The following is a 27918-nucleotide window of genomic DNA, read 5'->3' as shown; positions in this document are numbered from 1 at the left end:
ACATTTCCAAATTTAAAAGTTACCTACATATTTAGCATTATATACAATCAATGTAATTATAGGCTTTCAGTTCGAATTGTACACAAGTTTTAGCAGGCAAATCAGTTGGTTTCACATAATTCTAAATGAGAAAACCATCCAATCAGTAACTACCAAGCCTTACTTAGAAAAAAGGTCTACTGTGTTGACTTAACATAGACTATAGTTCTAAGTTGAAAATTTCTGAGCAAATTAGTTTCTCAAGGCCTATGTTAAAGAACACTGACATACATACGAGATCTCCGTTAAAGAGAGACAGTGGGTAACAACAGGTCCAAGTTTACAGCCCAAGAGCCTCTGGGTGCTGCAGGGAGCACCACGGCGTCTTTGCAAACGTTGTTTTTAAACTAGTATGAAATTACACTGAATGTTCCCCTCAGACTTGGCTTTACTCGCTCCTTGTCAGTAATTAATAGGCACAGATATCACATCTTACTTAGCTGACTCTTAAGCTGTCTCTCCAGAGCTCACAGTGCCGAGTGCGTGGTATGAGTCAACAGAGCTAGTGAACACTCCTGAGTGAGTAGCAACACACTGAGAAGGACTGAAGAGGACAGTAGTTGCTTTTCTAAAACTCCCAAACAATAATGGTAAAGCATCAAGTCTCCTTTTCAGATTCACTTGGGCTTGCCTTTGTAAATAACAGGTGAAGAAACATGACACAGAGCACATGGTCAGATTATAGTTAAGCTGTAAGAAGACACAAGATTAAGTTTCCATTTGTGGATCAAAGAATGAATTTTATTTACATTACTAGTAGAGCCCAGCTGCTGTAGTTACTCTGAGATAGATTATTTTGCCAATGACAGGAAAAAATATCTTCCAGTATCTATTTTAACAACTGTAATTTAATTGCTTAGTTATAGAAGTATAGAGTAAGAAGCAATTAATAAATCTTGGAAATAAAAAATATGTATATATATCACCCTGATGCCTAAGCCAAAATATATCTAAAAACAAATTTTCTTGATTTCTATTACTCATAAAAATAAAGGAAATATATTGCAAGTATTTTTCTTTATAGACAATTTCAGTTAGAAAACAATAGTTTAATGAGAACAATACAGTGGTTCCTGTGAGTGTGCTGATGCAGAGGCAAGAGAAGTATTCAAAACGTGACAACACATTGCCTCAGCCACACTTCTTATAGACAATAGCTAGATTTCTTACACATCTCAATTTTATCTTATGAATTTTTTATCTTACGTTTGAGATAAATACAGGTCAGTAAGTTATGAGCTTGAGTTGTAGTTAAGAACCCCTTCTTTTGGCTTGCAGGATGTAGCCTTTTGACTTGATGATTCCTCTGCTTTTCACGATGACAGAGTATCTCAGCAGCCACAGCGGCACCCACTCCTGGGCTTCAATGTCAGGGATGCTTTCCTGAAGAGCTTCTTGGAAACTTGCCTCAGAAAGCAGCTCTAAAACAGCAACCCCCAACAAGTTAGATCTGCAGACAAAAGCTCTTTACTATGTAAGTAAGCATTTAAACACAACAACACTGAATACAGGGTCAGGAAATGAGCTGGCTGGTGAATGCTTGCCTAGATGTACCTGGTATTGTTTGCCCCATCCACATAAACCAGCTCTGATGGCACAGAGCTGGAACTCAGCACTTGGGGGTGGAGGGAGGAGAATCAGAAGTTCAGGTCATATAGATAGATAGATAGATAGATAGATAGATAGATAGATAGATAGATAGATAGATAGATAGATAGATAGAGTGGCCTCCAGCCAGCATGGCTGCAAATAGACACTGTCTCAAAAAACAAAACTGAATATAAAATACATGTATCATCTAAACTGAACTACAATATTAAACATGACCAGTTCTTTTAAAATGAACCCCTGTAACCCAGCCTCTTGAATTCGTAACTTCTGGTTAGTGGAGTCTAGAGTATGCAATCTTTGAAGATCTCCAGAGGACTCTAATGTACAACCAGAGAAATACAAGAGAGTAAGAAGAAAATAAATCATTCCTAACCATATTTACAGCATTTCTATTACTATATATTTCATCAGGACTTTTTCTAGAATGTATTCATCTACACAGAGAGAGAGAGACAGAGAGACAGAGAAAGAGAGAGAGACAGAAGAGACAGAATGATTCACACAATACTGTATTTAATTACATTGGAAAATATTAACAATATATGCAAAAAGGTGTAACTACAGGAGAATTTAACTCCCCCATTAGTATATTTTGGTATATATCATAACAAATTCCTCATCATGGCAAAAAAAATCTAGTTTTCCATACTTTGAACTTTTGCTGTTATAGACTATAGAAGTATAGAACTCTATACTCTTTGTTGTCGAGTATAGAAGATATTTAAGTATATTCATCAGAGCATTACTCCCATTGCTTTCTTTCTTATGTATACAGTGATATGTCTGCATGTACACCTGCAGGCCAGAAGAAGGCACCAGATCTCATTACAGATGGTTTTGAGTCATCATATGGTTGCTGGGAATTGAACTCAGAACCTCAGAACCTCTATAGGAGCAGCCAGTGCTCCTAACCTCTGAGCCATCTCTCCAGCACATCCACTGCTTTCTTAAAAAGAAAAAAGTGGGGTCTAGAGAAATGGTTTATTCACTCTCATGCTCTTGCATAGGATCCTGCCAACTGACTTACAACTCCACCACTGCAGAGACAAGAATAAAGATGTGTGCATTTTAAATTAACAATAATATCTCCATTTGACAACACTGCACATTTATCACAGCACACACCTAAAATTTCAACACTTTTCTTTTTTCAAATTTGTGTGCAGTATGTTGGGGATCAAACCCAGGCCATGCACATTCTAGACAAGCATTCTATCATTGGCATGCACCTCCAGCCCACTAAACAAATAGCTTTGTCCTTCGAAAAGCTCATGATCAATACCTATAGATGAAAATATCAGTATTACCTTTTGGGTCATTATGAGTCAGTAGCTGTATGTCAAATTTTTTAGCAAATGCAGTTAAATCTGGTGGCATCACGCAGCAGGAGGCAAGATTAACTTGATTACTATTTGGTTTTACCTAAAAGTGGAAATAAAATGAACTGTATTAAATTATGTCATATAGAACTTAGAAAGCAGAAAACTGGGGTTGGGGATTTAGCAAGCGCAAGACCCTGGGTTTGGTCCTCAGCTCCAGAAAAAAAAAAAAAAAAAAAAAAAGCAGAAAACTACTATTCATAGTAGCTAAGAAACAGAACCAGCCTACCATGTGCTACAAAGACACCATGGAGTTCTAGTCACCATAAAAGAAAGGAAGCTATGATACGGGCCGGAAAAGAATGGACTTAGAAACTAGTATGTGAGATGAAATAAGCTGGACTCAGAGTTTCTCTCACATGTGGGACTTTTGATGTTTGGCTCTGTGTATGTGTGTGCATGTGTCTAGGTCATGTAGCTAGAAAGGGGAGGAAGAGATCTTGAGGGGCTGGAAGAGAATAATGGAACACAATGAGGAGCAAAGGAAGGAGCCCCACAAGGAAGAGTGGTGAGAGGGGAATTAATCACATCTTAGCATAATGACATATGTGTGGAAATGCTATAATGAAGCCCATTGCTGTATGTTTAGTTAGACAGTTTTGTGTCTTTGTCTGCACATATGTGTGTAGACCAGTGCAGGTGGAAACCAGAGGTTGGTATCAGGTGTCTTCCTCAGTTACTGTCTGAGTAATTCCTCCATATTGTCTGAGATAGGGTCTCTCACTGAACCTGGAGCTCACTAATTCAGCTAGACTGGCTGGCCATCCATCCATCCATCTCCCGGGAATCTTCCTGTCTCCGCCTTCTCCAGATGTGCTGTCACAGGCAGGTGTTGCCTTGCTAGGTATTTTTACATGTGCTTTTTTGAATGCTAGGAATTGAACTCAGGTCCTGACGCTAATATAGCAAGTACCTAACTAACCCATTGCCCAAGCCCCCACATTTAAAAAATGACAGCAATACATTTTAGAACATAAAACTATACTTGACAATTCTTCATTTATAAAATACTTTTGCATGACTATCTGTATTAATATATGCCTTCCTAATCCATGTTAATAACAAAAAACAGTTCTAGAATGAGGGGAAAGACAATACAGAATTACATTTACCATTAAGATTCAAATTAAAGCCCACTGGAATCATTAATAATCTAGTGCATCTGCTTCTGAAGCAGTGATTCTAAAGGTAATGGTTTCAGCAACAGGGAATTATCTTCAAGGTAGACACTGAATGTCAAGGTATAAATTGTGGCTACTATTCAGGCATTTAAGGAGACTCCTAACTCCCAGGAGCTGCACTGGCTAATGGTTATATACTTCCTATATAAGTAAGTCTCCAGCTGTGTCTTGGCCACATACTGCTACCAAGTCAACAAGAGAAGGAACAATGCTCTCTGTGGTCTTCCTGCTTGTCATCAACTCTGGAAGTCTGAGGAAGTAGCTGAGAATGAAATAAAAGGAATAGAGACAAGATATAGAAAGTCAAGGTAACATGCTGGTAACCTCCCTCATAATTTTGTAGGTCCTTAGAGTGAAGAGACGATGGCTTTATGATTCCTGGTCCATATTAGGTTCAACAGACTAAGTCTAATACCCCTTTACTTAATAGAAAAATACTGTTACATAGATTTTCTTACTTAAGAAATTAAAGCCATAATACCCAAAGTGTTAATATTTTAATCTCATGTAAAACTGAACAAATGGTTTTAATTCATTTGCTCTGAAAACTTAGCATTTATTTTATGTGGGATGAATACTCAGTTCAATTAGACATATTACACTCAAAACTCCACGCTCCTAATGCTTTAGATAAAGCCTGCCTCCAAGCTCTCACATTTAGAAGTCGCCCCCACAGTGAACACGCACTAAATGGATGATGCTCCAGTGTGGCAAATGTCAGGATGTGGACGCCCTTTACCTGTGCCCACTGGTACAGCTGCTCCAGCTGTGTCTTGTCTAGATCAGAGGTGCCTATAGCAACAATTTTCTTGCTCTGAACTAAGTTTTCTAGTTCCTCCCAGTAGGGCTGCAGATGCTCCAAGGAAAGATTGACTCCGTCTTCAATGGGAGGTGAGGCAATGATCACAGAGTCCAGCTGTGCAACTCCAAGGACGGAGCACGCTGGCGGGAAGAAGACACAGAGGGTGAATGTGTGCTACATACTCAAACAAGCTGTCTTTACCAGATCCCACTGATTTCTGTCTGGTCATTCACTAGTTCTTTGTACCACACATGACTGCATGATTTACCTGTCCCTTAGAACATGTCTGCAAGTGCTCATTCACCTACTTCTCTGTGCGGCAGACAAGAGGGTCTCTGGTCTGCCCTCTTCCTTGGGGTTTGCCTTCCTTTCTTTTTACCTAATCAGGTGCTGAAAGTGAATCCACAGTATTTGTATTTTGTTGTCTCTGATTTTAATATTTTATCTATAGTGTAATATTTAAAGGACTAATAATGATTACAGAGAAATTCTATCCTCAAGCAGATAACATTTAATACATCTTTTACATTTCTATCAAAACATCACTGTATGTACATGAAGATTGGTTCTATGCAAATCTTTAAAGTTAGGCTAGAAGTTCAAATGGTAAAATTGAAATCACCTTATTTTCTTTATCTAGATTGGTTATACCTAATTCACTTAAGATAATTAAAAATCTGTTATTATGAAAAAGATAAATTTTTGCTTACCCATGTCAACTGCACTTCTAGTTGATGACGAAGAATTCGATCCTACAATGAACAGTTTTGCTGGATAACAAAGAAAAACCTGATTACCACATGTATCCACACCTTACTGTGATCATGTGTGTCCACATCCTAGTATGCAGGATCACCATGACAGGAATTAGTCTTCTTTCCCTACTTCTGTAATTGTGTAGCTCTACTTTAAGACAGACACATGCACTTTTACTGTAAATTTTAAATTACATGCTAGTTGTCAACATGTCTGTTTCTCAAGAATAAAACAAATAATAATTTCCCATGCATTACAGGGCAGGGTAGATAAATAGGACCTGAAATTATTTCAAATGTCTATTTTTATAAGCTAAGCATTATGGACCAATTTACATGCCTTCTACAATAAACCAAATCTAAGCAAGCCTCTAAGTTTATAATGAGAAGAAAACTGGGGGAAAAAACATATTTTTATACACACACACACACACACACACACACACACACACACACACACACACACACAGTATAAAACATGGTATACCTTTCTTAAAGCTCTAGCTGGTTTCTCTTTTAAATTTTTAAAAATTATTTTTAATTATGTGCATGTGTAAGTGCACATGAGTGCAGGTGTTCTCCAAGCATCAGGCCCTCTGGAGTTGTAGTTCGAGGATGTGAGCCGCCTGACATGGTGCTGGGAACCCAACTCTGGTCCTGTATAAGGACTATGTGCCCTTTCCTGCTGAGCCATCTCTGAGCCCCACTGGGTTTATCTTTGTGTGGTAAGTATTTTATATGTGTTTCTATGCAGTAATTATCTTAAAGTTTTCTTAGTAATGATGTGCTTACTCCCCAAATGAGGAAGATCAATCAAAGTAGAAAGACCAAAAAAAGGGGGCTGGAGAGAAGGCTTGGAGGTTAAGAGCATTGGCTGCTCTTCCAGAGGTCCTGAGTTCAATTCCCAGCAACCACATGGTGGCTCACAATCATCTATAATGAGATCTGATGCCCTCTTCTGGCCTGCAGGCATACATGCAGACAGAACACTGTATACATAATAAATAAATCTAAAAAAAAAAAAAAAAAGACTGAAAAGGAAGCAAGCATTATCAGTAGGCAAAGCTATAATGTAGCCACTTGGTTTCCCTTGAGTGCTGCAGATCAAACGCATATGTATGGATACAAGGCTGGTCCCCAGCCTGTTTTTAATGCACAATTTTTTTTTTTTTTTGGTTTTTTTGAGACAGGGTTTCTCTGTGTAGCTTTGTGCCTTTCCTGGAACTCACTTGGTAGCCCAGGCTGGCCTCGAACTCACAAAGATCCGCCTGCCTCTGCCTCCCGAGTGCTGGGATTAAAGGCATGCGCCACCACCGCCCGGCTTAATGCACAATTTTATACTCTAATTCTTTTGAGACAAGGTCTCTTTTTATAACCCATCTGCCTTCAAGATCACAGCCCTCCTGCCTTCACCCCGAGTGCCAGGGCTGCAGGTGCACCAACCACACCAGTTTCCAGTTCTCATTCTTGAGCGTTAGTTTGCAAACTGACAGGGGGTAGCTCACCCAGTATTTATGTTCGTAAACGGTCCAGTGGCAGCTCCAATTTTTGTTACATAAACAACTTGGTAACTTTTTATTCAACTTTATACTGACTCATTTCCCTAAGAAGAGATGTTAGAAATGTGATTCCGAGTAAAGGACTGGTGTACCTTGTGTCTTCCTCTGTGTCTGCCTTCTATTTTGACAGCCATGTCCCAGCTTACCAGACCACCAACAGTTAACAACTGATCCCTTACAATGCAAGATACACAACCAGCAAAATCAACATCAACACAAATCTGAGAACCTCTAAGACCTGAAACATCTATAGTTCCAAGAAGTCAATTTGTTGGAATTTCTTAAAATTCAGCAGGAATAAAATGTAGCCTCTCAGGCTTTATAATTTGATATTTCTTTGGTTACTTGTTATGGAATATTTTAACTATGTAAAGATGTATTACATTTGTTTATGCTGTGGAATATTACTTTTTTAACTGTGTAAAAGTGTTACATTTGTTTCTGCTGTATTTGTTTAATAATGTAAGGATGTGTGTTTATGGTGGTATTTTATTTGTACTGAAATGTGATTTTAATTGTATGTTAATAAGTAAAGTTGCCCAGGAGTCAGAGCTATTAGAGCCATAGAAAGAGCATGGCGGTGATGGTGCATGCCTTTAATCCCATAGATCTCTGTGTGTTCAGGGATACAGCCAGCATTGGAGACATACGCCTTTAAGACCTGAAGGGCTGTACTTACAGGCAGTGATGAGGCAGTCATATGTTTGGGTTTACAACCAATGAGAAGGCAGAACAGAAAGACTATATTAAAGACAAACACACAGGAAGTAGCTCTCTTTCAGAGAGGTAGGAGCACCGCAGAAGCAAGGGTAAGGTTTTAGCTCTGAGCTCTGACCTCTCGGCTTTCTCTTTTACATTGGTTCTGTGTTTCTTATTTAATAAGACGGTTGGTTACATCTACATGTGTTTAATTATGTAAAGATGTGTTACATTTGTTTCACCTTGCCTGCCTAAGGCACTTGATTGGTCTAATAAAAAGCTGAATGGCCAATAGCTGGGCAGGAGGGGGATAGGCGGGGCTGGCAGGCAGAGAGAAGGAGTAGGAGGAGAAATCTAAACTTAGGAGAGAGAGAGAGAAACAAAGAGAACTAGGGGAGAGAGACAGAGAGACAGACACACACACAGGGCCAGAATCCAGGTAGCTTCCAGTCAGACATGGAGACAGCAGGAAAGTAAGATATAAAAAATGGTTAAAAAAAAAAAAAACAAAAAAACAAAAACCCAAGGCAAAACATAAAGAGAAACAGATTAAAACAAGAGCTAAGCTTGTTTTAGTTATGAAGGCTGAGTGTTCATAACTAATATTAAGTCTCTGTGTCGTGATTTGGGAGATAGAAAAAGCCTGGTACAGTTACTAGGGAAGTTTTGTTTTATTTTGTGTGTGAACACAAACACATATGTAGGGGTAGGTGGCTACGGAGGTCAGAAGTGGATGTTGGATCTCCTAGACTAGAGTTACAGGTGGTTATGAGGTGCCTGATGTGGGAATTGGGAACCAAACTCAGGTCTTTTGGAAGAGCAGCAAGCACTCTTTAGTCCTGAAGTTGATTAATAAAGGAAACTTACACATATAAGACTGGAGCTCTGGCTTACTTTAAACTCAACTTTGTATGTGCGTGTTTTATAAACCCACTGTCTACAGAGTGAGTTTACATTTCTGAATGAATGCGAGAGTGGTATGAAAACAATGAAAGAACACAGTGAGAGAGAAGAATGGAAGGAAATGGGGTAACAAAATGCTTGTCTTGGGCTTTCTATTGCTGAGAAGAGACACCATGACCATGGCAACTCTTATAAAGGAAACATTTCATTGAGATGGAGGCTTATAGTTTCAGAGGTTCAGTCCATTATCATCATGGCGGGGAGTGGGGAGGCTGGGAGTATGGCACCATGCAGGCAGACATGGTGCTGGAGAATTCTACATCTTGATCCAAAGGCAACAGGAAATGAACTGTATCACTGAGCATGGCTTGACCATATGAGACCTCAAAGCCCACCTCCACAGTGACACACTTCCTCCAACAAGGCCACACCTACCCCAGCAAAGCCACATCTCCTAATTGTGCCCCTCCTTGTGAGCTTCTGGGGCCAATTACATTCAAACTCCCACAGCACTCATACACAGTGACTACTGTTCAACACAGGCAACAAACGTCCTTGTACTTGTTTATCTGGCCCCTCTTTTCTACTACTAGATCTTCTACAACAACTCGGTCCTGGTGTTACTCCTAATGAGCAGCCATTATAGCTCCCTTAGCAGATAGGACAGTGTTCACCAACTAAGCCTAGCTTAAGAGCACACAAAACATGCTGAAAAACCTTCCCCAGCTGGGGTACAGCTTGATGGTAAAGCATGTCTTGTCTCACGTGTTGAAGCCCTAGGTCTTGCAACAAAGAAAATCTCCCACTACTAATCTGGAATGGCCTTCTCCCCCAACCCCCCTCTGGAAGACAGGGTACATTGAGAGAGAAAGAGTGTGGGATTCCACAGAGGTTTCCTAGTGAGATCTGCTTTACCATCAGGGCTGTATAAAAGGATGACTGGACCACAGGCCTGAGTACCAGGTGTTTGGAAGGGTCTGCACTTGGCTATATCTAGCAGGGGGAGGTCTTTTGGCCAGCCCCCTGGCATTGTTATAAAAAGCCCTTTTGAATAAAGTTCTGGGCCGTTAGGTATTGACCCAGGTCCTCCCAAGGCTATCCTGTCTTTCCTCTTGTCAGCTAGGCCTATTATTCTATCTACAAGTTCCTTATTCCTCTTTCCTCCTCATAGGAACCCTGTAAAAGGTGGGGGCTGGTCTCCCACAAAAGAGGCAAGCTTCTCTTATGGTAAGAATTTTATTACCTATCAAAATTCTCAAACCCTACAGGAATGGAGGACAACTTGGAGGAGGAGGCCCAAGACAGTGCTGAACTACATACAGTCAGCTAGATAAGAATGTTGGCTTTCCTCCATTTCCTACATGACAGTGATGTGAAGTTAACAGAGGAAATGGGTTTTGGAGTCAGGCATACCTTCACAGCCTGCTGGTTCATCAGTTCACTGCCTGGAAGACAGCTTTCTTTTTCTTCTTTTTTAGCTGGTGGGGTCTCATGTTGCTAGGCAGGCTGAAATTTCTAATCCCCCGTCTCAACCTCCAAGTAGCTGGAACTACTGTTGTATGCCACTACACCCAGGTCTCTGCTAACTTCAAGTTAATTAATGTCACTGGTGTGATGGGGATAACGATATGAGGAAATATAATCATAAAGGGACAGTTTGGTGCTTAGCATAGAGCAAGGCTCAACAGATGGTGTTATGATTAGAATGAAAAGGCCATTCCTATCTCATTATCCCATCATATATGTCTCTGTCAATGTGTTAGTAAATAGCAGTTGTCTATTACTGCTTTGTGGCAAGCACTGCCCTAGCTACGTGCCTCTTTTGTTATGTCATCCATAGTATAAAGAAGCCTGTGAAACAATTGTATCCCACTGTGGAGATAAACAACTGATGCTCGGAGAGGTCCAACCCTTGCTAAGCCTGGATTGCTCTAGGCAGTAATCTACACATCCGGGAACTTGAATGCAGGCAAGCTCAGGATCTGAATGGACTCTGTGCTGTCTGTAAGCTAGAGCAGAAACTGTTAACTTTTCAGCGCTGCTTCGGAAGCGCAGCGGTCACTGACCTATGCTGAACGTACAGAATATCTTTCTGGGTAACTGCTGCCCAGCCTTCCTTCTGCACTGTGCCCAGCACCCCAGGGGAGGGAGATATGCTCTGTGCAGACACTGCTGACTGTCCCCTCCCCGCCTCGTTTTCCACTTCACTCTTCCTATTGCTAACTACACATAAATCACACAAGACACAGACACATCAGGAGGAACAGTAAATCAAAGTTTCATTCTGACTCCATGGTCCTCAGCTCTGACTTCCTATATCTCTCTGCAGAGCTGACATTAGAACTACGTTATCTGTTTTCCTCACTAATGACTGACTCACTCGCTGTCAGAAGGAAGGATTTACTCTCAAGTCCCTTTGTCCACAGCACAGCAGAGTGACTGGAAAGGGCGGAGCTTACCAGACACTTTCATTTCTTCTCTTTCATCGGGGTTTATCTTCTCAAGTGCGTGGGACACAGTGCATTCCAAGACATCTGGAAATTCCTGTAGGAAACAGAGTACAATGGACATAAAGTTAGTCCTGCTGATTATAAAGTTTCTTACTGTCCTAAGCACTTCAGAAGCAAAGACTGTTTTTTAGGACTAATGGACTTTACAAGATAAAGTACAGATGTAAAAGGTTAAGTGTGTATGTGTTTATGTGTGTTTCTATTTTCTGGAGAAAAAAGTCTCATTTTGAGCAGGTATTCAGATATATTTATAACCAAAAATAAAAAACAAACAAGAAGAGTGTAGAGTTGTGTGAGGTGTTAGAAATCACTGGCACAGAAGATAATTTTACTTTAAAATTAATCAATGAAAATCACCTATTTTGAATAATGACATGTTAAAATCTTATTAAAAATCTTCTATATACCAAGTGTCTTAGTTGCTGTTCTATGCTGTGAAGAGACACCATGACCAAGGCAAAGCATTTATCTGGGGGCTTACTTAGAGTTTAGAGGGGTAGTCCATGATCATCGCGGCAGGAAGCAGACAAGCATGGCACTGGAGCAGTGGCTGAGAGCTTTACATCCTGATCCACAGACAGCAGATAGAGAGACTGTGCTTGGCATGGGCTTGTGAGACCTCCATGCCCACTGACACACCTCCTCCAACAAGACCACACCCCCTAACCCTTCCCAACAAACACATGAGCTTATGCTGTACCAAAGGTTGGTGTCCTTACTTGAGCAGACTGACACAGCTCCTAGTGGTGTGTGGCTATGGATCCAGCAAGGCCTTTTTCTCAGTACATGTCAACAAAGACCACAAGAAACAACCTGCTTTCAGTTGACAAGTCAGCAGTATACCTTTACAGATTTACAGGATGTATTAACTCTCCAGCCCTCTGTCATAACTTAGAGGGGATCTTGATCTTTTGTCTCTTACACAAAATATCACACTGGTCCACAATATTGATGACATTGTGCTGATTGGACCAAGTGAGTGGGAGGCAGCAACCACTCTGGACTTGTTGGTAGCCCATATGTACATCAGAGGACGGGGAATAAATCCAACCAAAATCCAAGGGCCTTCTACCTCAGTGAGATGCTTAGGAGTCCAGTGGTGTGGACCATGCAGAGACTCCTTCTAAGGACAGTGGTGAAGGACAAGCTACTGCCCGGGCCCTTCTCACCCCAAGAAAGAAGCACAGCAGTCAGTGGGCCTCTGGGATTGTGGGGACAGCAGGTCCCTCACTTGGGTGTGCGGCTTCGGCCCACATACTGAGTGACAAGGAAAGCTGCTGGCTTTGTGAGGGGCCTGGGAAGGGAGGAGGCTCTGCACCAGGTCCAGGCTGCTGTGCGGGCTGCTCTACTGCATGGACCGTAGGATCCAGCAGACCCAGTGGTACTGGAGGTGTCAGAGGCAGAGAGGGAGGCTGTTGGGAGCCTTTGGCAGGCAGGTGAATAGGTGAATCACAGAAGAGACCTTTCGGATTATCTGAACCATCAAGCAAAAGCAGGACGTGTACAGCAGCAATCAAATGGAAGTGGCAGATACATGATGAGGCCTGAGGAGGTCCTGACGGCACAAGCAAGTTACATGAAGAAGTTGTCCAAATGCCTATGGTTTCTACTCCTGTTACAATGCCTTCTGGTCCCAGGCATGGACCTAAAGGCTCATGTGGTAAGCCCTATGAGCCTTTAGGGCTTGAGAGATAGAGAGACAGAGACACGGACTGACTGACTAGGCCTGGTATGGGCTTTTGAAGGGTCAAAGCCCACTCCCCAGTGACACACGTTATCCAACAAGGCCACACCTCCTAATCCTTCCCAACAAACATAGGAGTCTATGGTGGCCATTCTCATTCAAACCACCACACCAACTAAAACCAACAAACAAACCATCTTATCATTCTTTTGGATTTCAAGATCAACAAGCTTTAATCTGTTAAGGTAACATAGCTGCTTTTGCTTCAATAGACTTTTTACAGAGCAATTGTAGGTTCATAGCAATACGGAACAGGAAGAACAGAGTTCTCATCTCCCTCCTACTTCTACACAGACTTTGCCTCCGCCATTATCAACATCCCCATCAGAGTGCTTCACCTGTAATCATCTAGTATGGACTCTTTCCAGACTGACTTCTTTCACTTAGCGATATGCATTTCAGGTTCCTTCATGTCTTTTCTGGCTTGATAGCTCATTGCTTTTCAGGACTCAGTAATACCTCATTGCCTGGATGCACCAGTTTGTATCTCTCTCCATTTGTCTACTGAAGAACATCTAAGTTACTTCAAACTGTTGTCAATTACTAATAAAGCTGACACAAACATCCATGTATAGGATTTTGTGTGCATAAATACTCAAGTCTTTTGGGCAGATACCAATGCATAAAACTGCTGGACTATATGACAATAGTATATTCAGTTTTGTAATTGTAAATATTTTAAGTTAAAATAGTTCTTTTCTTGAGTATAATTTTTAAAATTTAAATTTATAAATTTTTTAAAAGGACCATTCCAATACATTACAATGAATAATCTATTAGGATAATGATAAAAAGACAGCATCTATCAGTCAGAAAAATACTGCCTAAGATTTAACAAAGCAAATAATGTCTTTCTTGTGGCTCCTGCACACATTATAATACCCAGCACAAATCAGTACCAAGCGCTGACAAAGTCAGACACAGAAGAAACAGCTATTTCAGATAAACACACATTAACTAATTTCTGTACAGCAGCTGGATGGCTAAAAATAGTATGCCCAAAGGAACCAGTATTTCCAGCATACATTCTTTGTTTGAAACAGGGACCCACTGTGTAGCTAAGGCTATCCTGGAACTTTTGCTATAGCCCAAGATGGCTTCAACCTCTTGCTTTGAGCTTCCCAAGGGCTGGGATTACAGTCTTATACCATGTTCCCTGATGCTCTTCCATGCTTTTAATTAGTGTACGACTAAACACGAGCCTTTGTCTCTGTTGGATTTCAGAGCAGCTGCAGATACTTACTGGGTTAGTTAACTTTTTTGAAAATAGTCAGGTACTGACATTTAATGAAGTATAGTTCCTTAATATTTCACAAGAAACTGACATTTAAAAGGTTGTTCCAGCTGGGCGGTGGTGGCACACACCTTTAATCCCAGCACTTGGGAGGTAGAGACAGGTGGATTTCTGTGAGTTCGAGGCCAGTCTGGACTACAGAGTGAGTTCCAGGAAAGGCGCAAAGCTACACAGAGAAACCCTGTCTCGAAAAACCAAAAAAAAAAAAAAAAAAAAAAAAAAAAAAAAAAAAAAAAAGTTGTTCCTAGCTATGTTATTGGGGTGACATTCTACTGAAGCAACCTGCTAGCCAAGGTCAGTAGTCATTCTTATACTAGACCAAGTGTTAACTGGAAGGAAACTGGTGGGGACTAAGCAGGGGAAACTAAGTGGGGAACTGACTGGAGACCAGACATACTGCTGTATGCTCAGCCCTACAAGACCAGACTGCCATCTCAGCAAAAGAGCCCCAGAGGGCTTGATGGCCAACTGCCTACAGGACTTCACTCACCAAACTGAGAAAATCAGCTTCCTGCTTACGTCACATCTGCTTAGGCCTGCAGGATTTCTGCATTCACATTCCACTTACCCTGATCAAATCGGGGCTAATTTGGGAACTCCACTCATTCAAGGTCTTTTGGATACAGTCTCGAAGCTGCAGAAAGAAGCATTTTCAAAGTTAATCAACAGCTCTTCACACTCAGTACTTCAGTAAAGATGCATCAGTAAGTGAAGAAGGGAGAAAAGAGTTGTTATTAGAAAATAATATACAAGCCCATGTTTAATTCTTTAAATTTTTTGTTTCCTACACTATCAATTCAAACCTTGCTTCATTTTATTCTTATTTATTTATTTTGTTTTTTGAAACAGTCTCTTCCACATAGCCCTGGCTGTCCTGGAACTCACTGTGTAGACCAGGCTGGCCTCAAACTCACAGAGATCCACCTGCCTCTGCCTTCTGAATGCTGTATTAAAGGCGTGCACCACCACACCTGGACCTTGATTCACTCTTGGCTGGAAGTGGTAGTCTAATTATTTGGAAGGTGATTTTGTACCAGTGAAACTTTAAGACATTAAAGTATTCATAAAGAAACAAAAAGTGTATTTCAAGAACAGGTTACAAAGACATGGGCCAGGTTGTAGTGGCACAAGCTGTTAATTCCAACCACACCCAGGAGGGGAGCAGGGCAAGTTCTGAACTGAATGGTTGAGAATCTAGATGGAGTCTGAATGGAATTCACATAAACTACTGTCACTGGGCTACATTCCTCAAAAACAAACAATGGGCTACAGAGAAGGCTCAGCAGCCAAGAGCACTTGCTGCTCCTGCAAACGGCCTGGGGTCAGCTCCCAGCACACATCAGGCAGCTCACAACTACCAGCACCTCCAGGACCAGGGATCCAATGCCTGCTTCGGGTCTGCAGGCAACTGCATGCATGTAGCGCATATACAGAGAAGCAGCAACATACACGTGCACATAAATAGAAATACGTTTTTAAAAAGGAACAGAGAATAAGTTTGGCCAGAGGAACTTCTACGTTAGATTAACCTGCGTCATACTATTAAATCTTCAAACCAGGGCTGGAGAATGGCTTTTCTTCAGAGGACCCAGGCTTGATTCCTAGGACCCATACAGCACAACTATCTGTTACCTCCAGTTGCAGATGACCAGCACCCCCTTCTGGCCTCCACAGGTGTCGGACACAAAAGTGGCACACTGACACACATGCAGGTCAAACACATATGTACACTCTTTAACAAATCGGTCTTGGTTCAGGGATACAGCGCAGGAACAGAGCAGCTGCCCAACATCCCCGAGACCAGCCTGTGGTTCAGTCGCCAGCACCAAAACATCTAAACATTCAGACTCCGAGCACAATTACAGACCTGCCAAAACCTTCTTAGAACAACCAGAACTTTCATTTTAACAAACTTTCATTTAACAAATTCATTCCAATCGCTACACAATTCTACAGCCTGAAAGCTACCAGTATGGATCATGACAATCTGTAAGTCATCTCCTAACACACAGGGGACACTTCTTACCTTATCTCCAATGTCTTTCTAACAGATTTTTATACTAGCATCACTGTATGTTTTAAGTTCAAATATGCAGATGCATACACACACACAATATCAATGTCAATGAGCATGGTCTCATATAAGATGCATATTTACTTAATGAGTAAAGACCTAGATATACATAACAGAAGATAATTAGAAAATGTTGTTTATTACTATATACTAAGCATGCTAGTGGTGTGTCTTCTACTAGGGAAAATATGCCATTTCATTATTCACTAAACTTATTTTTAAGTTTTTATTAGATCTATTCATTTTATTTTATGTGTGTTTTGCCTACATGTATGTATGTACACCATGTATGTGCTTGGTGCCCATGGAGACCAGAAGAGTGCACTGGATCCCCTGGAGCTGGAGTTTCAAGGTTGTGAACCACCAAGTGGGTGCTGGAAATCAAACCCCGGTCCTCGGCAAGAGCCACAGGTGCTCTCCCCTGCTGAGCCATCTCTCCAAGCCCTCACTTAAGGTGTTTAAAAAGATGTATTACATTGTTTATCGTGTAGGGGTAGCCTCAAGAAGCAATTCTCTCCTACACTGTGTCTCAGGAATCAAACTCGGGGTGTCCTGCTTGGACAAGTGCCTGCTGGAGCCACCTTGTAGCTTGGCCCTAAACTTATTTTTGATCACTAATTAACCAACTCTGGCAGCTATAAATCACTGCTTTAAAGATAATCAAGGGCACAGTGGTTCACATTCTGTGGGCAATCAATGAAAAAGGAAATGAGTAACTACAAGCCCCTGAGTTGCAAAAGTGTTTTCTTAATAGCAATAGGGACTAAATTTTTGAACTCACTATCTCAACTATGATTGCTTATGATAAAGACTGATACAACATGCATTTACCACTTCTTAGTACGATAATTACAAGGGACAAGAGGGTACCTATTCAAAGTAACAGAGCCACTTAACATTAATATTTGCAATCTAGAATAGTTTATGTGCCACCCACAATAACTCACCTGGATTCAAGTTGTAAGATCTGTATTGTTATGCAAAGCATAATTCAATTACACTGAAGTCAGATGAAAAATTATCTGATAATCCTTTCCACACAATTACAAATCTCTATATATAAAGAAGCAAATAAACATTTGTTTCTTTTTTTAAGTTTTGGAGTTTTTTGTTTTTCAGCTTACAAAGAATTAAGTTTCATTATTGTGTTTTTCAAAACAGAATTTGGTTCTGTAGTTTCTTTCCTCCTTATCCCCATTCCTCATCCCCTGCGTCCTCGATTCCTCTCCCATTTCTTGATACACATGACCCTTTGTCCTTCTTTTCAACACCTCCCGTTCCCCCTCATGGCCTCTAGTCCTAGTCTGTATCCTCACAACTCCTCCTTTACACAGCGTCCGTCCGTATGGGGACATCAGCGTCGTCTTACAGACCAGACAGCGCTGAAGCAGCGGGACTGACCGACCGACGGGGAGAGGCTAACGATCCTATGGGCAGTGCTTTAGCTCGCATTTGCAAACAGGCTAAGATGCTTCCCTCTGGTTTATATAGTGAGGCCCTGCGGATGCATCCCTCAATCCAAGAAGATAAGCTTCTCCTCAAAGTAGTGTAGTGGCCTCTTTTCTGAAATCTTTTTTTTTTTAAATCAATCTTGGATTCTGGACAAATTATAGAAAAGTTCCATAGTTAATTACTTGAGAAATTCATTAGCTGTATCATAAACAAACAATTTTTAATCTTATAAATTACATATTATCTATATTGCCTGGATATTCACCTTGTATTTTTCTGTTTCCTAGTCTCTTTAGTCTTAGGATACTCACATATCACTAAAGATCAATTATCACAACTTAGCCAGTCATCAGATCTGGAATTATGTAACAACTTAAAACACTACCACACAACTCAACTGGTCAAACACCCACCGTGCATGTCCCTTTGTGGGTGGTGGAACTGACTCTGATATAGCTCCCAAATAAGCCTCCTGCTTCTACTTCCCAAGTGCAGAGGTTCTGGGTGAGTACCACCAAGTGCAGAGATTCTGGGTGAGTACCACCAAGTGCAGAGGTTCTGGGTGAGTACCACCAAGTGCAGAGGTTCTGGGTGAGTACCACCAAGTGCAGAGGTTCTGGGTGAGTACCACCAAGTGCAGAGGTTCTGGGTGAGTACCACCAAGTGCAGGGGTTCTGGGTGAGTACCACCAAGTGCAGAGATTCTGGGTGAGTACCACCAAGCGCAGTTTTCCTGTCCAGCTTTTGACATTGCACCACCACAATGCTGTCATCTCCACCAGTCAGGCTCCAGAGTCACACAACAGAGTCACAGATAAATGTTTTAAGTGTGTTTACAATCTTGTCTGGGGCCACATGTGTTGGCTGTATGTGGCCCATGGGCTGTAGGTTTGACAGGACTGAATGGGCAAAAGTCTCACAGAGGCTCATTAAAAATCAAACAGTATTTGATGCTGGCTTGGAATCTCAGCCCTGCCAAATAAGAGTAAATATTTTTAAACCTAATATTTGATCTCATTAAATTCTAGACAAAAGTCTTGGCAAAGGTCATAGACTTTTTTTTTTTTTAATGTATTTCAGGAGCTGGAGGAATGGCTCATCAGTTGAGAGTGTTGGTTGCTCTCTAGAAGACCCGGGTTCGATTCCCAGTGCCCACATGGCAGCTCACAACCATCTTCAACTCCAGTTTCAGGGGATCCAACACCCTCTTCTGGCTTCCATTGGCATCAGGCACACATGTGGTACACAGACATCCATACAGGCTAAACACCCACACACATACAATGAAAACATACAAATGAACTCTACCAATGTGTAAATTCGTTTTAATTACAGTGATTTTTTTTCCCCCTCTTTTTTATGGATTCTCCTAGTGATCAGCTCCATCAAGATGACTAGCCATGAACAATGAATGCAAACTTCAAACTTTCTATGAGGAATACACAGCCACAGAAGTTACTGCCAATGCCTCGAGTACAGAGTGGAAGGGTAATATGGTCTGAATCCGTGGTGGGAATGACAGATGAGATCTTTTCATGAGGCAGGTTGTCCTGACCTACAGCAGTGTGTACCTGCTGTTGAGCAAAGAACATTCTTACTATAGACCAAAGAGAACTGGACCAAAGAAGTACAAGTCTACTTGGGAGGCATTCTGGATACCAATCTGAGTGTTCTCAACTTGGTTATTGAAAAGGGGGGGAGGGATTTATTCCTGGACTGCCAGACAGTTCTGTGCCTCAGCAGTTGGGACCCAAAAGAGCAAGCAGAATCCTCCAACTTTGCAATCCCCTAAAGAAGATAATGTCCACCAATATGTTGTCATAAACACAGAAGGCGAGAAGCACCCAAAATTCAGCATCTCGTTACTCCACCTGTCCTGCAACTCAATCACCAACTGCTCTAAAGAAAACAACACACTAAGAAAAACGAGGCTGCAGAATACACTAAGCTTTCGGACGAGAAAATGAAGGAAGCCAAGGAATAACGTCAGGAACAGACTGCCAAGACACATGCCGTGGGCTGGCCTCACCGAGAGCTTCTACTTTTGAGTGCCGACAAAATAAGGATCTCCGAGCCTTCCTTTCTAGCCTATCTCCTTTGTGCCCAACTCTACTGCAATAGGCCCCGAGGAAAGTAATTTATTCAAAGCACAAGACAAGGACTTCAAAATAGCAATTGTTCCAGGACCTTAAAGAGGGCACGAACAAACGTCTTAATGAAGATTGTCAAAATACACTTGAATGCAATAATGAAAACAGTATAGGATATTAAAGTAAAATTTAAGAAAGAAATAGATCACTAATGAAAACCCAAACTAAAATAAAACTCACAATGAAAAACAGGCTATCAAACAAAAACCTCAGAGACCAGTGCCTCCTTCAACTTAGGTCAGAATAGCTGCTTCTGACAGTAGATGGGAATTAACACAGAGACTAAACAGGACAATGTTTAAAGACTTTGGCACACACAGCCCTAAGTGGGATGTCTTCACCAACCCCCTCCTCAAAGCCCAGGCATCTATGCAGAAGGTGGAAAGATTATAGGAGCTGGAGGTTATGGGTCCCGACTCCAAGGAAGCAGGGTCTTCCAGACACAACAGCACTGATGCACAAATGAACTCAGACTGTGGCAGCATGCACAGGACCTGCACAGGTTCAAGCCAGATGGGTCCCAGCACTGGGAGAGGGATGTGGACACAGGGTTCCAGTCCTACCCCTGAAGCTATGTGCAATTGATACTAACTGGCAAGAGAGAACAAATCGGTTTTCTCCAGTGGAGTGTCAGTGGGTCTATCTACCATATCCACGGCAGGCCCCATGCCTAGGAGTGGTTGGGCAACAAAACAACTCCATGGCTTTTCCTGTGGACTTTGTTTGGCTTTGTCTTGTTATGTTTTGTCTTATTGGTCTTTTGTTTGTTCATTCTGAGGTTTTGTGGGTTTTTGTTTTTTGAAAGAAAGAACATAAAGTTGAATGGGTGGGGCGGTGGGGAGGACCTAGGAGCAATCACAGGAGGGGAAATACAATCAAAATACATTGTTTGAAAAAATAAAATAAAATAATTTTTTAAAAAAAGACTCTTTAAGAGTAAAAAAGATGATCAGGCCTTGAAAAAAAATAGTGGCTGTTTCTTTGTTTTCCAATTTCCTTAATCTCTTCAGTGAAGTTGAACTGTTTCAAACAGCACATCCCACTTTAATCTCTAGCTGTTAGGAAATTCTTTATGCAGAGACTACAGAGATGTTCTGTAGGTATACCACACAAAGCAGGAGGATCTGAACTCAGATCTCAGGACCTAGGTAAAAGCCAGGCATGGTGGTGGGTGCCCAAACCTGTGAGGGCTGGGGGGCACGAGGGAGTGGAGACAGGCTAGTTTAGCCAATCCGTGAGCTTTGTGAGATACCCTGTCTAAAAATCTAGATTGAGAGGAATAGAGGAAATTATCAGCCATCAATCTCTGGCCTCTGAGCTCACACACAGAAGAGGATTCTCCATGTAGAAACAGAACACACCCACTGCATTCTAACTAATCTGTTATGGCTTCCTTACACTACGCTGGCGTATCTTGGGGCTTTCCTCAATGTTTTCTAGTTTGAAAACATTTCTGGCTTTTGTCCTATTAGGAAACATCCTGAGCAAACACTATAGACCATTATTAATCCTTTCAATAATTTTTTCAAAGTTCATACATTAGTGCATTTAAGAATCAATTTTTAAAGAGCTGGAGAGATGGCGCAGTGGTTAAGAGAACCTATTGCTCTTGCCGATGGCTCAAATTTGATTCTCAGCACCCACAAGGCAGCTCCCAGCCACTGTAATTCCAGCTCCAAGGGGATCTGGCACACTCACGTACACAAACACATACATAATTTAAAAAATTATATTTTTATAAACGACAAAGAATGTTAAGGAATAACAGTCATTGAATTAGTGGGTCACTTTAGCTCAGGTTATTTATTTATTTATTTATTTTTGTTTTCGAGAAAGGGTTTCTCTGGGTAGCCCTGACTGTCCTGTAACTCAATCTATAGACCAGGCTGGCCTCAAACTCAGAGATCCCTCCCTCCAAGTTCTGGGATTAAAGGCATGTGCCACTACACCCTGCTTAAAAAAAAATCAATTTTTATAAAGTGCAACAGGATTGAAAAAAATATCTACCACACAGTATGAAAGGGTTAATGATATCTACCACACAGTATAAAAGGGTTAATGATATCTTCTGTGCAACCTCTTTCTAATATGTTGATAGACACACATGTAGGAGGCCAGCTCCCACTTTTCCCAGAGTTCCTACGAGGAGGTGAGAGGGATAAGAAACTTTTTGACAGAAAGATAGCGAAGAGGAGAAAGACAGAAACACAGGATAGCTTCAGGAGGACCTGGATCAATACCCAATGGCCCCTTCTGTCTCTTCCAGAGGGCTTTTCATAACAATGCCAAAGGGCGGGGCAAAAGGCCTCCTTCTTACAAAATCAAAGCCCATCACACAGCCAAGTGTAGACCCTTCCAAACACCTGGTAACCACGCCGTGGTCAAATCATCCCCTTATGCAGCCCTGCTGGGTAAAGCAAGCTCAGATTCTCAGACCCTGAGTAATTTGGGCCTCCACACACACAGAAACAGAAACCTATGAACTAAATGGATAAAAATGTATTTATTAATTTCAGTCAAAAACTTTTGAAAGCCTCTCTGATGATGGTTGAGAGATGCACTGAAATTCTCACAGGATTAATCAAACATTAAAGAAAAAAACAACTTTGAAAGCCACCAGAGCGTGTTGTGGTTAGATAAGAGGATGTTTCACCCAGGACATTCACACTCGTGGCAAAATGCTCGATTGAACTCAGTGCAGGGAGAAAGTAGGGCTCTCTGTACCAAAATACAGTAATAGCCTTGGGAGAAATAAGCAAAGTGGGCAGCTTAAACAAAACATACACATTTAGCTGGAGCCTGAACACACACGGGCTGGGCTAGGCTAGGGACTCAGGTTCCTAAATCTGACTGGCCCAGGCTCTCAGTGTACAGTGAGGATGCCAGGGGCTGTTGTATAGTTGGTCTCATTTTAATCTGAGGCTTGTCTCTGACGACAGATACTAATGCCACAATACTGTACAAATACAATTAGGAAATGTATTCTTTGATCAGGAAGTGTTCCCCCTCTGATGATACAGTTGATAAAAAGCCTGTATGCTGAGTATTTTCATACACCATCTTTTACTTTCCACAAGAACTTGATGGAAGGATATTACTCAGGGTTGAAGTTACAGACAGGAAAATGCTCTCAAACATACAGCTCCTGAATGTCAATGTTTTATATTTTAAAGAGTTTCTATTTATCTTTTTTTTTTTTTTTTGAGACAGGGTCTCACATCGTAGCCCAGGCTGGCCTCAAATTCCACATCCCAATGAGTCTGGGTACTGGAGTGCACCACCATGCCCAGCTTATTATTTCCAACACATAATAACTGCATATCTCTTTTGTTTTTAAGTGACAAACGTGCTCCAATATACCTCTGCAACTAGTAGCATGCTCTGTGGAGAACTACTGGCCCAGGAATGGGCTATTAACACAAATGCAACGCGTTTTAAATTCAACATCAAACTCTGTCACTTCCAACTAGTAATTAGGGGTTTTTTTTGGGGGGGGCGGTGTTAAGACAGGGTTTTTCTGTGTAGCTCTGGAATTCCCTTATGACCAGGGCTGGCCTCAAACTAAGAAATCCTCCTGCCTCTGCTTCCCCAGGGCTGGCATTAACGGCATGTGCCACCGTGCTGTTAGTTTTGAAGCGACTACAATGTTAACTTGCAGTTACGTACCCCCCAAATCCAAATTCAACACATTAGCGAAACTAATGTCAGTGACGTCAAAGTCGAGCGCATTCATCAGTTCATCTACCAAGCACTAACCTAAGACTCCTCGACCCGGCTAGGGGAGAGGCGAGGAGGCAGAGGATGCAGGGCTGCAGTGGCTCTGTCCAACTTGTCCCAGCCAGGCAGGGGACCCAGTGAGCTGGAGAGTGCAGAGATCAACCGAGAGCCCGGCGGAGGAGCCCCCTCGCCGCCCGCCGTGCAGCGGCACCTGCTCAGGCGGGATGGCACCCAAGCTCCCCCGAGATACCCCCGGGGCTAGCCTCCGGGGCGGGCGGAGCCCTGGCGCGTCCCGCCTGTCCCCCCCACCCACCCACCACCTGCCCCGAGGCCCGCGGGATGTCCCGCAGCCCCCCAGCCCACCCCACCTTCCCGGGGGGGCCCGGCCCCACGGCGCTCACCTCCTCGCTGTGCGTGGACGGACACTTTTTCCGCAGGCGGCCCCAGTTGAGCAGGTTCCCGGTCTGCAGGTGCAGGGTGCTGGCCCGCGCCAGGAGCGCCCCGGCCGCGCGGCTGTCGGTGCCCATGGCAGCTGCCGCCCTGACTGGGGGACCGGCGAGCGACGGGGCCGCGGAAGGGCGGGCGGGAAGACGGCTGCCTCCGCAGGGCGCGGTGTCCCCCCCAGGCCCGAGAGGCGAGCGCGAGGCTGCGGGGCTCCGCGCGGCCACAGCCCGGTGTGCGCTCGGGCCCGAGGAGGCCGGAGCGGCGACGGGGAGGCGGTCCCGGAGGGGCGGCGCCGGCGCGGACGGGCGGACCGGCGGGCGGGCGGCCGCTGCGGTCTCTGCGGCCAGCACTCTGGAGCGGCCGCCCGGGGTGGAGGGAGCTGTTTCCTGGAAGACAATGACTAAGCAGAAACCGACCCGGAGAAAGTGCTTCGTAACCGTTACTCGTCCCGCGGCGGGCCAGGGGCGGGGCGCGGAAGGGCCGGCCGGGGCGCAGGCCCGCGGGTGACTGGCCCTCGGCCTGCGGCGGGCGTGGCGCCGGGCGGCGGGGCGCGGGCGGCGCCGCCGCGGGGGGCGGGGCGGGGCGGGGGGGGGGGGGGAGCGCGGCGCGCGGAGGAGCGCCCCCTGCCGGTCGCCGCCGCCGCCAGCGGCGCCTCGTTGAGAGTTCACGGCCCCCACCCCCGGGCGCGCTCCCCAGCCGAGGGCCGCCGCGCTGCGGGTCTCCGCACAGCCTTTTTCAAAGGACAGCGGGAGATCCGTCGTCTTCGACGCCTTGCCTGCTCCTAAGTCTCTGAAGTGGGCGTGGGCGCCGCGAGCGTCCCCTTGCCCCGCGCCCCTTGCCCTGCCCAGTGCTTTGGCTTTGCTTGGCTTCGCTCCAGGACCCTCCTCCCAAACTGATGATCAGGTTTTTCTCCCCGCGTGCTGATTTACCCTATTTGCTGGTACCGTAGGAAATCATCTTTAAATCACTTTATCTTGCCCTTTCAGAAGCCTCGACTTCGAGAGACAAGGCCTAAGCCCACGGAACATTAAATCATAAGAATATCACAGGGCAGTTAGTTTCCAGGTAAGCTAAGCGTAAAGAGCAGATGATAAGAGAAAGCTTTATCACCCACGCTCTTACAAACTGTGATTCTTCACCAGTGGTAGAGCATCAGACGGACCATTTATTAAGCTTTACTCAAGAAACTTACACTTTTGTTGAAATGGGTCAGCTACGTTAGAACCAAATGGGATTTTCATTGTAAGGGGGCAAAATCTTTTAAGAAGAAAAATGAATCTGAGTTAGTAAACTTGTAAGGAATAGCCAAGGCAAGTTAAGAAGATCCAGAGAAAGTGAGGCTGGTGTGGAGTAAATATTTGTGGGCCCAATGAACAAGAGTCCGTGGATGAAAAGGGTTATCTCAGAGGCAAGCCCTAACATGGCCTACTTCATAAATAACTGATTCTTCTGGTAAACTTGCTATGATATCATTACTTGACTTTTTATATATTCTCTTAAGTCTGTGTAAATAATATTTGGTTAAAACTTAGTGGCCATATTTCCTAAACTGTTCTCTCTCTTTTCTAGGATCTTTTAAAAAGGTCTGATTAGCCCATGCCTTTGATCCCAGCACTGGGAGCCAGAGGCAGGTGGATCTCTGTGAATGTAAGGCCAGCCTGGTCTACATAGTGAGTTCCAGTGTGGTGATGTATTGTGTCTCCCAGTATACTGTGTCTCCCAATAAAATTTACCTGAGGACCAGAGGAAAAAGCCAGCCACTATATTAACATAGAAGTCAGGCAATGGTAGCACATACCTTTAGTCCTATCACTTGGGAGGCAGGGATCTGTCTAGATCTCTGTGAGTTCAAGGCCACACTGGGGAACAGAGCCAAGCGTGGTAAAACATGCTTTTAATCCCAGCACTAACCATAGAGGTCTGGAGGTCTGAACAGACAGACAGGAAGTGACAGAGCTAGGCAGGAAGAGGAAGTGATGTAGCAGGGCTGAGAGAGCCAATGAGAGAACAGAACAGAAAGGCATATAGGTGTGGAGATACAGGAAGTTGCTCTCTTTGAAGCTGCAGAGTTGGTGAGGTGAAGTTATCTGTGGCTTTTCCTATTCCTCTGATCTCTCTCAGGCATTAACCCCAATTTCTGGCTCCAAGTTTTTTATTTAATAAGACCGTTTAGAGATTCATCTACATTCAAGGGCAGCCAGAGCTGTGTAGAGAGACTCTGTCTCAAAAACAAACAAACGGAATGTTTATTTATGTGTATGTAATGTATGCTTGCCTCCATGAGTTTGTGTACACCGTATGTGTCCAGGGCCCCTGGGAGCCAGAGGAGGGTGTCAGCTCCTCCATGTGGGTGATGGGAACTGAACCCTAGGTCTTCTGCAAGAGGAGTGGGGTCTCTTAACCATGCAGCCATCTCTCCAGCCACTCTTCTCTACCAGTGTTTATTAATACAGCATGTTGTTCAGAAATGTCGGCTTGTAAATCTCACATCAGCAAGTACTCTCAATGTTATGTTACCCGAATTTCTGTTTCACTTTCTCAAAACCAGGAAGCTAACTTGAACTATCACAAGACTACCAATAGCTGACCATTTTTAATGTGTAGATCTATACAGCTACCATTTTGCAAATTAATATTTACTGAATTGGGTAGGTGTGATGAGTTAGAAAGAGAAGGTATGGGAATTTCTTCGTCCAGTACTTGACGTATAGTAAATGCTCAGAAAGTGAGAATGATTCTTTGCGGGGCTGGGGATGAAGACCAGAGCCTTGCGCATGTGTTCTGACACTGAGCTACACCTCTAGCCAAGAATGTTGTGGAATATCTGTTTAACTGGGCAAAGACGTGATACAGTTGTTTATGCAGTACACTGTTACTTTAACTGTGTAAAGGGGTGTCACATTTGTTCAGACTGCATTTGCTTAATTAGGTGAAGACGTGTTGTGTTTGTTTCACCTGGCCTGCCCAACGCACTCAGTTGGTCTAATAAAGAGGTGAAAAGCCAGTAGTTAGGCAGAGAAAGGATGGGCAGGGCTGGCAGGCAGAGAGAATAAATAGGAGAACTCTCGAAGAGAAGGAGAAGAGAACGGAGAGGAGAGGGGCACACCCAGGCCAGCCAGACTGAGAAGCAGTGAAAGCAAGATATACCGAAGGAAGGCAGGCAAAAAGCCCCGAGGCAAAAGGGAGATAAGGAGAAACAGGCTAATTTAAGATAAAATGCTAGCCAGAAACAAGCCTAAGCTAGGCCAAGCATTCATAACTAATAAGAAGTCTCTGTGTCATGATTTGGGAGCTGGTTGGTGGCCCAAAAGAAAAAGCCTGGCACACAAGAACTTCTGTTATCCTGGTCTACTCTCTCCTGTTACAGCCTAGCTACCACAGGTTGACAGATTCATAACATGATCATCAGGTATCGCGTTATTGTAACGGGTCTTTCTTGTCAGACTTTCTTTGGATCGCCAGCCCCGAAATAATGACGTGGAGACTGGTTAATTTTGAAAGCTTGGCCTTTAGCTTAGGCTTTATCCCAACTAGCTCTTAAATGAACCTGCTTCTGTTAATCTACGTTCTGTCTCATGACTTTTTACTTCTCCATTCTGGATGCCC

At 43.2% G+C, this 27918-nt stretch overlaps 1 protein-coding gene and 1 long non-coding RNA gene across 2 annotated transcripts; both read right to left on the bottom strand.

The window, feature by feature from the left end:
* Nucleotides 1–758: 758 nt before the first annotated feature.
* Nucleotides 759–24782, bottom strand: Gclm (glutamate-cysteine ligase modifier subunit). Its single transcript, XM_042279823.2, has 7 exons — nucleotides 24270–24782; nucleotides 15045–15110; nucleotides 11388–11472; nucleotides 5723–5782; nucleotides 4950–5152; nucleotides 2958–3072; nucleotides 759–1460 (listed from the first exon to the last, which is right to left on the bottom strand). Exons 1-7 carry the CDS (start codon nucleotides 24393–24395, stop codon nucleotides 1291–1293), a joined length of 825 nt encoding a protein of 274 aa, XP_042135757.1. The 5' UTR covers nucleotides 24396–24782; the 3' UTR covers nucleotides 759–1290.
* Nucleotides 6192–11381, bottom strand: LOC143273973 (uncharacterized). The gene is made up of 2 exons (XR_013052346.1): nucleotides 8956–11381; nucleotides 6192–8918 (listed from the first exon to the last, which is right to left on the bottom strand). It is a non-coding gene; the product is annotated as an uncharacterized LOC143273973 (long non-coding RNA).
* Nucleotides 24783–27918: the final 3136 nt, after the last annotated feature.

The sequence above is a fragment of the Peromyscus maniculatus genome, chromosome 6 (assembly GCF_049852395.1).
Source record: "Peromyscus maniculatus bairdii isolate BWxNUB_F1_BW_parent chromosome 6, HU_Pman_BW_mat_3.1, whole genome shotgun sequence".
Taxonomy (NCBI): domain Eukaryota; kingdom Metazoa; phylum Chordata; class Mammalia; order Rodentia; family Cricetidae; genus Peromyscus; species Peromyscus maniculatus.
Note: the sequence above shows the minus strand (reverse complement) of the source record. Positions and strands in the feature narration are given on the sequence as shown.

Bases quoted from the DNA above. Each gene is read 5' to 3' on its own strand.
- Gclm (XM_042279823.2), bottom strand. From the start codon at position 24,395: ATGGGCACCGACAGCCGCGCGGCCGGGGCGCTCCTGGCGCGGGCCAGC. The intron at 5,783-11,387 runs GTAAGCTCCGCC...TTTGTTATCCAG, and splicing joins AGAAGAAATGAAAGTGTCTG to CAAAACTGTTCATTGTAGGA. The intron at 5,153-5,722 runs GTAAGCAAAAAT...TCTTCCCGCCAG, and splicing joins TAGAAGTGCAGTTGACATGG to CGTGCTCCGTCCTTGGAGTT.